The sequence below is a fragment of the Silene latifolia genome, chromosome 11, assembly GCF_048544455.1.
Source record: "Silene latifolia isolate original U9 population chromosome 11, ASM4854445v1, whole genome shotgun sequence".
Taxonomy (NCBI): domain Eukaryota; kingdom Viridiplantae; phylum Streptophyta; class Magnoliopsida; order Caryophyllales; family Caryophyllaceae; genus Silene; species Silene latifolia.
This window is the reverse complement of record NC_133536.1, coordinates 174,825,045-174,837,535: the sequence shown is the minus strand read 5'-3', so window position 1 is coordinate 174,837,535 and position 12,491 is coordinate 174,825,045. Positions and strand designations below refer to the sequence as shown.

At 37.1% G+C, this 12,491-nt stretch overlaps 1 protein-coding gene across 2 annotated transcripts; it reads right to left on the bottom strand.

Moving 5' to 3' along the window:
- Window positions 1-309: 309 nt before the first annotated feature.
- Window positions 310-5,771, bottom strand: LOC141612092 (U-box domain-containing protein 52-like). Of its 2 annotated transcripts, none has more exons than XM_074430806.1 (9): window positions 5,505-5,771; window positions 4,450-4,529; window positions 3,916-4,037; window positions 3,581-3,778; window positions 3,111-3,420; window positions 2,833-2,934; window positions 2,200-2,628; window positions 940-1,737; window positions 310-556 (listed from the first exon to the last, which is right to left on the bottom strand). In XM_074430806.1, exons 1-9 carry the CDS (start codon window positions 5,653-5,655, stop codon window positions 497-499), a joined length of 2,250 nt encoding a protein of 749 aa, XP_074286907.1. In that variant the 5' UTR covers window positions 5,656-5,771; the 3' UTR covers window positions 310-496. The 2 variants fall into 2 exon arrangements, with proteins under 2 accessions (XP_074286907.1, XP_074286906.1); XM_074430805.1 differs by having other exon boundaries at window positions 310-635; window positions 5,505-5,729.
- Between the last annotated feature and the right edge of the window lie 6,720 nt (window positions 5,772-12,491).

Sequence of the window (12,491 nt, the reverse complement as noted above, 5' to 3'; positions counted from 1 at the left end):
ATTGAAAACGCCAATTATTTTAGAATGGAGGAAGTATTAGTTTCACTACCCCTGTTGTTGTTACTATTACGTTGACTACTTCTGTTGCTATTATTTATTACTTTACTATCATATTATTTGCTACATCGAATATCATTACGATTATTTTATCAAATTCAATTCTTAAATTAGTTGATTATTTAATTTATGAAATATACAAGTTACGAAATATTGTCTCTTTTAAAACAAAATTGATTTATTTCCCTTTACATAACTTTCAAAACATGTAAAGTGGTCCTTCCATCTCTATTAAAATTAAAAAGTAAATTCACTTCAAAATTTCACATGATTAATTGATAAGTGATAGGGCCAACCAAAAAGGAGAACCTCATTTACATAAGCAACAATTTTCATTTTACATGATCTAAATTTTTGCATGAACAAGAAAATACATAGACCTGCGTGTAGCATGCTCATACACTTCTTACTGTAAATAAGCTGCGTTCAGCTAATAGTGTCACGAAGAAGCTCTTGAATCATTTGAGGATTGTGATGCTGAAGGACCGGTTTGTCCTGACTGATCATCGACAATAAATTAAACAATTCATCAACAATTCATGTCATGGTTCATGTTAAATCCTATATTGATGGTAGACCTGTCAAACGGGCCGGGCGGGTCAGATCTCGAGTTAGGTCAAAATACAGGTCGGTTCGAATATGAGTTGGGTTATATACCGGCCGAGTTATACGGATCGGGTTAGGGTCAAAATACATGTTAAATCCTATATTGATGGATGTAGATCTGAATCAATCGGTGAATTTTGGAATAACAGATCTAGATTGGATTGAAATTCAGGTAACTAACCTGAATTCCAATCTAATCATTACCATCCATATAGTCTAGTTGATAAAAATATCTAAAACCAACAAAAGAAATGGTGAAAACCACTGAGTACCAACCTGTGTTGTATCGGATGACCTACTATGCGACCCTGATGACGTAGAAGAGCCACGACGCGATACCAATGAGGAGTTTGTTGGATGATAAGTGTATAAATGGTTGGCATCCTCACTCATTCCAAACTCCCTCAGGCGATTAAGTTCAGGCAACACAACGGTAGCAAGATCCGGTCTATCCTTTTTCCTGAGCTCACAACATTTTAGAGCCACTTTAGCAAATGCTAAGGCTTCTTCAATAGGCCAATCATGTACAGTCTTGTCTAGCATATCATTAAATGTTCCCAAGTCAATTGCCCTTGAAACATGATGGCTTAGACCCATGGGGGGCTTAGCTGTGATAATTTGAAGGAGCAGTATCCCAAAAGAATACACATCAGATTTGGTGGTTAACCTTCCTGTCTGCTGATATTCAGGGTCAATGTAACAGAATGTTCCGGCAGCTGAAGTCATGTGGTATTGTGTTACGCTGTCGGCTATAGACGGTGGGACCAGTCTTGCTAGACCAACATCGCTAATTTTGCTGACATAATTTCGGTCTAACAAAATGTTTGCTGGCTTAAGATCACGGTGCACCAAGGGTTCTGGCTTTGCTTGGTGAATAAATGATAAGGCAGTTGCGATTTCAGCGGCAATTTTGAACCTTATTCTCCATGGGATAGGATGGGTTCCACCTTTTCGATATAGCCTGTCTTCTAAGCTTCCGTAGTTCATGAACTCATATACTAAACATCCATACTCGGGACATGCACCTAAGAGAAGCACCATATGGGGATGTCTCATGCAGCTTAGAACCTCAACCTGCCATTTATTTTAAAAGGTAGAAAGCATGTGAATTACTTTCATACAGTATAATAAGAGTATTCTCATATCAAATAGGACTACGAGATTCACTATTCTTTATCTTTCGATATTCAACTAAAATGACCTAAAACAAAATGGTTCACTAAGATAGACTCCCTTCTTATATTGTGAATAGCAATATTTGCTAAAAACAACTTCACGATTTAGATTGCGGAAAAAAAAAATATCCATATTTGACATAAAGGAAAAATTGTGCACACCCAACCACATTACCGTCTCATCGACAGGAATCGATGTTGTTATTAGTTGAAAGGGAAATGATAACAATTACGCATCAAAACAAGGCAAAATTCAAAAGCAACAGCAAAATTCAAAAGCAAAAGATAAAGACACAAAGATATGTACATAACGTAAATTCTGAATCCATCAGCACTATAGCCAAAAAAAATCCTAATTTACCTCCTGCTGAAACTGCTTACGTCCTTGTGCAGCATCTGGTCTCAAAACTTTAATAGCAACAGGTGTGTGATCCAGTGTACCTCTATAAACAGGTCCATATCCACCTTCACCAACCTTAGATTGCGACGCAAATTTCTCAGTGGCAACTTCAATCTCTTCAATGGTGTATCTCCTATAGCGTACATCGTTGTGAGCCAATTGACTTAGTGCTCGATTCTTCTCTTCTGCTTCTCTCTTAGCCTTCATTTCAGCTAACTTCCTTTTTTGGGCTTCTTTCTCTGCCAATTTTTGAGCTGCCTCAGCAGCTTCTATTGCAGCTTTACATTTAGCTTTCTCCATCTCCACAATGGCTAGAGCTGACTCCTCAGATAGCCTCGCTTGTTCAATCCTTCGAAGTTCTTCCTTCTTCCATTCATTAAGCTCATTGGCCTGAATCACTTACCAAAGCATTAGGCTATCACTTCCTAGTTTTTTTTCCTCACTATGAGAAGTTTACTTTTTTTTATTTTTTGGATATAGAAAGTCATTAGAAATTTTCAGAAACAAAAAGGAAACGGTGTTAATAATATAAGTACATGAATGTCACAGTGCTAATTACAATTAAAATAAATCTATGATTCTCCTTGGATTCACCTTTTGTTTTGCTGTAATAGCCTCTTTGCAAGCTGTGCTATACATATCCATAGTTTGCTTTAGTTCGAGCCTCAAACGTCTCATTTCTGCCTCTAGATCATGCTGAAATACAAACAGAAAAATAGTTTACTTTTTGTCATCAAGTTTTGAATAGAAATATTTTACAAAGTAGTATGTAAATGAAGAAAAATGGAGCCAATGTAGCATCTTATGCACTGTGTTAAGTCAAATGAGAAAATAATTTTGAGATAGCGCGAGGATTTAAATAGTTTACTTACCCCGGCTGAACCCTCATCCCTTCTAGAATCACCACCAACAAAAGAAAAGTCCGAGTTCTTAGGTGACATATTTAAAGAATTATGAAATGCAAAAGGGTCCAGAATATTATCATCATCTGACAACGAACTACGGCAACTTCCCGGACTACTAGAGGGCCCGCTAATAATATCAATACTCTCCATTGATAGATTTGAAGCCTTTAAGGAATTGCTCGGTGAGGGCCGACCACGTATAACTTTGATACTTTCACTGTTTCTTTCTATGTTACTTCTATCTGCTCCAATGGTATTTGTTCGGAGGCATGGCGTTCTGAGTAAGCAAAAGTTTTATGTTAGTAATCAAAATAAAAACTTTGAAATTATCATCTAAAAAGGTAATTAAGTATTGTGTATTGCGACAGATATGTAAACTTGGGAGCTTTCGTCCATTAAATTCAAATGGTATGGATGGCGTAACAATGCATAGTTACCTTGGCGTATGACTCTCTTGGGGTGATTGGTGCTGCAACATAGATGATGCCGGAAGTCTAGGTGGGGCCGCAGTATTCGCTATAGGTCGTTGTGCTGATCGAACACTGAGCACCTTTGTCTTTCCAATGATATACACAGAACAAAATTCAGGAACGTATTTGTTTATATGGCTCGGTATATCAGGTTTCTTAAAAGTCCTGTTGATAAACAAACATATTATAGTTTTAAATATGGATTCATTTTCCTTTAAATATTAGATACCAACTTGGCTAGTATGATATATATAGAGAGAGAGAATAAAAGTATTTTTAGAGAGAAAAGAAACAAAACTGACTTTACAAGAGCGTTTCTTGTAGAGGCACCAAGGACAATGTTGGTGATGTAGTTGTTGCTAACGTAATCTATAATAGCTTTTGCTACGTCAGTCTCTTCAAGGACAACCTCTTTCAATTGAACCTGGTAAACTTAACACTAAACCATGTCATCTTGTTTCAACTTCGAATATTGAAGATGGAAGAATTACAATTAGGGACGGACTGTAATTGAAGCATTAAATCTCAACCAATTGCTATATACGGAGTATATACGTATTATATTCTTAAGGATCGACCACTAATCTATGTGGATGTCTATTTGTCGGATTGTCTTAAACTGAGAATTGATATAGATGTTATAATAAAATTTTGTAACACAGTTTTAGGCGAATTCATTACAGAATAAGGGAACATTAGCTCTAAAAGTATAATATATCAATATACAATAATTTCAAGTTATAAAAAACATCTTTATTCACATAGAAACATATTTCCTCTCATACAAACCAACTACGTAGTTCAATATCATACAGAATATATATTCACATATTTACCGATTTGCGAGCACAAAATCCACGATAAGGGATGAATATCTGTTGAGAATCAGGTTCAAGGGCCGGTATACCGCCATCAGCTACAAACACCAATAATGAATTCTTTTAATACACAAAATTCAGAAGTTTTTTCTAAAATGGGGTTTAAAATCAAAGAAATAAACAAAATGGGGTTAGTTTTAAAGTTATTACCCAAAATGGGTCCACGTCAGAACCGAACCTAGCTTCGGATTCAAGTCGCTCTCCCCCTAAGCGACTATATTTTGGGTGACATGGAATTACGGTTGCTTTTAAGGACCAGTTATTTTAGCCCAAGTCGCTTAGGGGCTGACTTAGCCAAAAAAGTCGCTTGGGGAAAAATGATTTAGGCCCAAGTCGCTTGGGGGCCCAGCGACTTTAGTATTTTACAAAAAAAAAAAAAAAAAAAAAAATTGAAAAACGACCTTTATGAGAATCGAACCTGGGACTAGTGACATCAATACTAATCTACAAACCATTGTAGCAAGCGAGAAGTCATGCCTCAATAAGCGCGGAAATGTATTTAATTTGATGCAATAACCACTTAGTCGTGTTTAATATTTTCTATATAAGCATTTAAGCGCATTAAATTACAAGTAATTACAATTGGTGCAGTGGTTAGGAGGTGCATTGTTGGTGCTGTTGACACGGGTTCGATTCCCCTATCGCTACATTAGTAGCTTTGTAATAGTTTTTATTTTTTTTCCCCAAAAATAGAAATCGCTTTGCAGGTGAGCGATTTGACCTCAAATCGTCGTCCGGCTGAGCGACTATAATCCGGAACCTAGCTTTACCAAAACCGAGCCTACGTGGACCCATTTTTGATAATTACTTTCAAACTCATTCCATTTCGTTAATTTATTTGATATTGCACCCCATTTTGGAAAAAAATTCCAAAATTCACTTATATTTCTAGAATGTATTCATTTTAAACGATTCAACTATATGAAAATAAAAGTATTCATTTTAACACCCAAATGACATTACATAACCACCATGTATGCAATTAAAAAAACGAAAAAGAGAGAGGTACCTACGATTTCTCGTTTTGACATGGACCAAAATAAGGAAATTGCAACCATTCATGAGATGATCAATAGCCCATTTGACAGCATATTGGCTGTGTTTATCTTTGTCGACCGCCACCGCCGTAGTATGGATGGGCATGACTCCATCATCGTGAGCCATTTTTTGCCCACCAAATTTTCGACGAAATGGCAAATAGAAGATACTTCTCGTTAATGTGTTGTTTCGTGGAGGAAAAAACAAAAGAAGAAATAGGAGAAAATGGTTAATGGATGAGAGCGAAAAGGGGGTTAACTAACTTTTGAATTATAACCAAAGAAATAAAAATCATGATATTCTTTCGCAGGATATAAACATCTTCGAATATGGATTAGACATACCCCAATTATACTAAAGAATTTTTACGTTATAAAAAATAAAGATGATTTTTACAATAAAATAAATTATGTACTATATGATATTTAACTAGTTTTATTACGCGTGAAATTCACGGGTCTAGCTATGTTGGGACGTTAGATTGTTAATGTGTTATGCAAGCCCATATTTGCAATCGCACTGAACTGAGGACAAAAAAGTCTTGTAAGAAAAAAAAAAAAAATCTTTTAATCAATATGTATATTTGTACAAATACCATTGGAGCAGATAGAAGTAACATAGAAAGAAACAGTGAAAGTATCAAAGTTATACGTGGTCGGCCCTCACCGAGCAATTCCTTAAAGGTTTCAAATCTATCAATGGAGAGTATTGATATTATTAGCGGGCCCTCTAGTAGTCCGGGAAGTTGCCGTAGTTCGTTGTCAGATGATGATAATATTCTAATTTAACTCTGTCAAAAGGAAAGTGATGCTTTGTCATGCCTTTTTTAGTATATACTAATTTAATTTTTTGTAAAAATCACGTAAATTATTTTTTATTACTTTTGTAATGGCTTGATATTCACATAATTATGCTGAGTTTTTTTTGTGGTTGTTATTGTAACCTATTATTCCTTTATTCTTATTTTGGCTTTTGTTACGGAATTATATCAATTTTGTTCGATGACTGAATTATATTTTTCTTAGTCCAACGCTATCAAAATGATAATAAGAAGTGTTAATCATAGATATATACTTATTTCTATTTTTTTCTGTACGTTTGGAAATAACAATGATATTTTATTGATGTGACCAATATTTGAGCATATTTAGTCCCCAATTAGCCTCGTACGTATGCTTTTTAGGGAATAATTGGGTCATTTACTATCTTTAGTCTTTCGTTTTGAATATTCTTTGAGGTTTTGATCCCTTGGTAAGAAAGGAGTAAGAACCTTGCATTTTCATGGCAAAATGGAGCTAAATTGATCGAATCTAATGACCAAGCAACAAAGTGAGGACAAGACTAGAAGGCCTATGTAAATAATGAAGTAAATGGGCAATGATGAGAAGATCCTTGTATCCCAACAAGATCCTTGAGGACTGTTGGAAGAAGAAAAGAAGAGAAGCTTGCTGAGCTACTATCCGGACGTCGCAGCCAGAGGACGAGCGTCCTGGCTGGCTACAATCCGAGCGTCCCGTAGCCAGTCCGCTCGTCCTGACCCTCCACAATCCGAGCGTCGCTTCCCTCAGGCCGCTCGGATTCATTTCCAGTGCAGCACGTCTCTCCTTCAGTCCGCTCGGGATGAGCATATTCTTTGAAGACTAGCGAAGCGGAGATGAGCATCTCCTTCGAGAGGAGCACTTCCTCAACTTTTCTTAAGGGTCTTAATCGTCATTTAAGCCCTTAGTAACCCTAATTTATGTATCTAATCCTTAGTATATACCCCGTTGTACTAATTAGATTATCATCCAATCTTAATATCTTTCTTAGGCTCTTTTTATGTTCTAATCTCATCTTAATCTTGTAATCAACTCTTAATTAAGCATTAATACAAATCTCATTTCCTTAATTTCTATATTGTTCATCATCTATTTTGGGTAATTGAAGATTATTTGGGTATTATTGGGAGATTGACAACCTTTCATCAATCATCAAGTACTTCTATTATTCTTTGCTTATTATTTTGGAATCATCATTAGGTATAATTCTCTTAATCCTTGTTTTAATTATTGTTAATCATTTTCATTCATTCATCATGTTTTGCTTTGTTAATATGATTGACAACCTTGTTAGCATGTTAAACTTGATAATGAGTGAGTAGTCTCTTAACTAGGGTTAATGGGTAATTAGGGGAAACCAACATGGGGGATTGATTCATGCTTAATCTAATATGTTCACATAATTTATTTGCTTGCTTGTTGTGATCTCAACTTATGCACATGTTATGTTTGATGAAATGCGAGCCTATGAATCCTTACATTTTTTACCCATCACTTATCTATTCAATGAGACTTGTAAGACATAAACCAACTCGAGTCTCATTAGACCATGCATATAGTTAAGTAGGGAGGATTAAGTCGACTTGTAGGTGTTGTACAATCTAATCGATTCGGCTCCGGGACCCAAACCTTCCTAGGATTGTAAGATATAAACCAACTCGAACCTATCACAACAATAATTGCTTGCTTATAATTTGAGAACATGTTTGTATGATCAAGTCCCATGTATCCCCTATGAACCCATGACACCCTAGTGCTTTTAATCAATTGTTTACATCTCATTTTAATCATCTTGCTTGTTTATTTACATTGTTATTTAGTTTAGTGATCTTCTACCTCAACCCAAATTGTGACACCCTTAGACACGACCATTTGCAATCGAAAATCCTACATCAATACCCGTCACTTGGGATCCGACCTTTACTTACCTCTTTACTAATAGTAGAGTGGTTTGTGAAGTTATAAATATTGTTTTGGTCTAGGTACTCCTAACGACAAGTAACCGAAAACGATAGTTCCGACCAAAAATGGCGCCGTTGCCGGGGACGGTGCTAACTTGATTTGATTTTCTTTGATTGTTTTTAGTTGTGTCTTTCTTTGCCTTGGGGAAGTAAAACTCCTCAAGGTTTATTCTAATTATTTGCAAGTTGTTCGATATTTTGCAAGATGGATATTATAGATTGTTTTGTTGAGGACCACTTGAGTATACCTTTCTTCAAATATCCCATGCAAGCATTTGAAGCCGTAGAAGCAAGTGAGGCCAAGAATACGCATTGGGAATTGGAGGTAGATCTTCTTGAGGCCGCTCTAGCCAACAAAGAACTTACTGATGAGCAATCCGAATTAGTACATAACATCCTTGTGGAAGCATATCAACCCATAGAAGAAGAACAAGCAATCGAAAATGACATCATACAAACCGAAGGGCAAGAAGAATTTGTCATGGAGTTTGAGTATGATGAGATTAGTGAGCTTGAAGAACAAGTTGAATATGCCATGAGAATGGAATGTCTAATGGAAATGGAGCAAGTTCTTAATGAACATTCAATGGAGGAAAGTGAGGTACAAGTTCCAACTCTAAAACCCCTTCCCCCAAATTTGAAGTATGCTTATCTTGATGAATCTAAGACCAAACCCGTGATTGTTAATGACAAACTTGATGAGAACCAATTGGGAAAATTGCTTGATGTGTTGAAACAACATGAAAAGGCTATAGGTTATAGTCTAGATGACCTTAAGGGGATAAGTCCCAATTTTTGCATGCATAGAATTCATCTATAAGAAGACCATAGACCTACCATCCAATCTCAAAGGAGATTAAACCCCCACATGCAAGAAGTTGTTAAAGGAGAGGTTATGAAATTACTTGATGCGGGAATCATATATCCCATATAGGACTCTTTGTGGGTTAGCCCCATTCAAGTGGTGCCTAAGAAAGGAGGTACCACGGTGGTGACAAATGACAAAAATGAGCTAATACCCACAAGGAAGATCACCGGTTGGCGTATGCGTATTGACTATCGAAAATTGAATTCCGCAACAAGAAAGGATCATTTCCCCCTACCATTCATTGACCAAATGCTTGAGAGGTTAGCCTCCAACAAGTTCTTTTGCTACCTTGATGGGTATTTGGGATTCTTTCAAATCCCCATACACCCGGATGACCAACACAAGACCACCTTCTAATGCCCTTATGGCACTTTTGCATATAGGAGAATGCCTTTTGGCTTATGTAATGCCCCCGCTACTTTCCAAAGATGCATGATGAGTGTCTTCTCCGACTAGCTAGAAACCATAATGGAAGTTTTCATGGATTATTTTAGCGTTTATGGAAAAGACTTTGACTCTTGCTTGCATAATCTTTCTCTTGTATTGCAAAAATGTGAAGATGTTAGTCTCGTTTTGAATTGGGAAAAGTGTCACTTTATGGTCAATGAAGGAATTATTTTGGGTCATTTAATCTCGAAAAAGGGCATCGAGGTCGATAAAGCTAAGTTTGAGCTGATAGAGAAACTCCCACCTCCCGTGAATGTTAGAAGGGTGAGAATTTTTCTCGGTCACGCGGGTTTCTATCGCCGTTTTATAAAAGATTTCTCAAAAACCGCGAAACCCCTCACTCAACTCTTACTTAAAGATGCCCAATTCCATTTCACTAACGAGTGTGTTGAAGCCTTTAATAGAATTAAGGAAGCACTAATCTCGGCACCGATCATTCAACCACCGAATTGGGAACTACCGTTCGAGATTATGTGTGATGCTAGTAACTACACCGTTGGAGCGGTTCTTGGCCAACGGATAGGAAGGACTTTGCATGCTTTCTACTATATAAGCAAGACTCTTGATTCCTCCCAAGTAAACTATGATCCACCATCAAAAGAGCAAGGAAATTGCAACAAAGAGAGCTTGAAAAGCTCACCCATGACAAGGGAAGAAGAATGCCTCATTGGCCAAGAAAAGAAAGAAGGAGAGTTGTCTTCATCAACTCATGACATTTTTAGTGATCAAGTAGACGAAGTATGCGGTCTTTGGGATGATGAGTTTGAAGGAATATTCAATCCCTATATCGGGAATGTTATGACCCAAGACCACCATGGAGAACAACAAGTGCAAAGGTCTATTGAAGATCTTTATCATGACAATGAACAAGCTTTCGACTACTTCTTCAAGGTGTTGAGCAACATCAACAACACCTTGAACATGCCCTCTTGACATCTCATTATTGGATGAGAGTTTGGTGGAGTCCTCCCTAAACCACCACTTGTAAATATTCTAACTCCCTAACTTGCATTTTAATTATTGTGCTGCATTTTTGTCATTTTTGGATTTACATTATTTATGCCTTGATCAAGATTTTCATCATTTTGAGAGAAGTGAGGGAGGGACTTATGAGTCTATTGATGTGTAGTGTTTTGCCTTAGTGTGGGGATAGCAATTGCCTAGGCTATTCAAGCCTTTGTAGTGCCCCCACAATAAAGACCACAAGAAATGAAGGGTAAAAATGACACGGGTTACGAAGCACCCACGGATGGACCTGAATCCGTGTGGAAGAGGAAGAATCCGAGCGGCCCGAAGTAGATCCGCTCGTCTTGAAGTGAACCCGAGCGTCCAGGGCATAAGACGCTCGTCTTGTGAAGCTGCAAAAATAATTTTTGGGTCTGACTGAGAATCCGAGCGTCCCAGCAAGGAATCCGCTCGTCTCAGACACGACGGTCGTCCTAGAGGAAAGACGCTCGTCTTTACACTGTCAATTTTTGGGATTTCTCCCTGGAAAGGAATCTGAGCGTCTCCAGCATAGGACGCTCGTCCCAGCTCAAGAATCCGCTCGTCTTGCCTTCGAGACGCTCGTCCCCAGGCGTCTTTTCCTGAACCCAGAAATCAAAGAATCCGAGCGTCCCGAGGACTATCCGCTCGTCTCCCCTGTGCTTTTCAAAATCCAACTTGTCTTTAAACCCCCTTTTCCCAATTCATTTTCATTCTTTCAAACACAAACACTACCCAAAACCCTCATTCTCTCCATCAACAAAAATCAAATTTCTCAACCAAAATCAACCAAATCAAATCCAAACTTCCTCAAAACAAAATTAAATCACTCCTTTAGCAATAACAAGTTCAAGAAGACAAATCACTTCTAGAGGTGGTAGACCGGGTGAAGAGGAGATGGTTGTTGATGAGAGTGATGAGCAAGAAGGTGAAGATGAAGAAGTTCAAGAAGAAGAGGAAAGTGAGGATGAACAAGAAAGTGAAAGTGAGAGTGGTAATGACTCCACATCCATGGAGGTTGATGATGCCTCAATTGAGGAGGGTGATGGAGATGATGATGATGACGCAATTGGCGAGGACTAGCAAACTCTTGGAGGATCCTACATTCTTACACCTCCTTTATGGTTTGTCTACTTCTCTTGTTTTTCTTATAATTATTTTATCTTGATCATGATTCGTGGAGTCCTAGCAACATTGGAGGACTAACACCTCGGTTCCATTGAGGTGTTCATTTTATTGTTCCCATTTTCAAAATCCAAAATGACAAATTTTAGTTTCATGCATTGCATTTTTATGCATGAACTCCCCCAAAAATTTTGACATTAGAAATAGTGTCTATTTTGGTTTGGGGAAGTTTATGCATATGCATTGAGAGCTAATCTAAATTATGCTCTCCACCATAACAAAAACCCATGCATCATGTAGTATAGTTTAGTCTAGTTTGCATTTAGCTTAGAAATCATGCATTTTCATATAAATTGCATAATTTTCTATCGTATTGGCCATTGAGGACAATGCCCAAACTAGTGTGGGGATGGAAAATTCTAACTTGACTTTTTAAAACAAAGAACCAAAAAAATTGAAAAATTTCGAAAATACATAAAAATTTGAAAAATTGAAAAAAAAAACATCTTCATTTCCTTTGTAGTGTAGAATTGTATATATTGTGCTTGTTTGTTTATCCTTTCTCACATTGATCGACTACGCCACATCCGAGACATGAGGATATTGAAGACCGCATGGTATGATCTTTCCAATCTCCTTTTTCCTCTTTATGTTAATGACTATGTGGCTCTATTTTGATTGATGCGGTATAAACAATGTGATTATAGGATTGCATTTAGATTTATTTGGCATACTAGTTGGTAGAAGCATATGCATTAG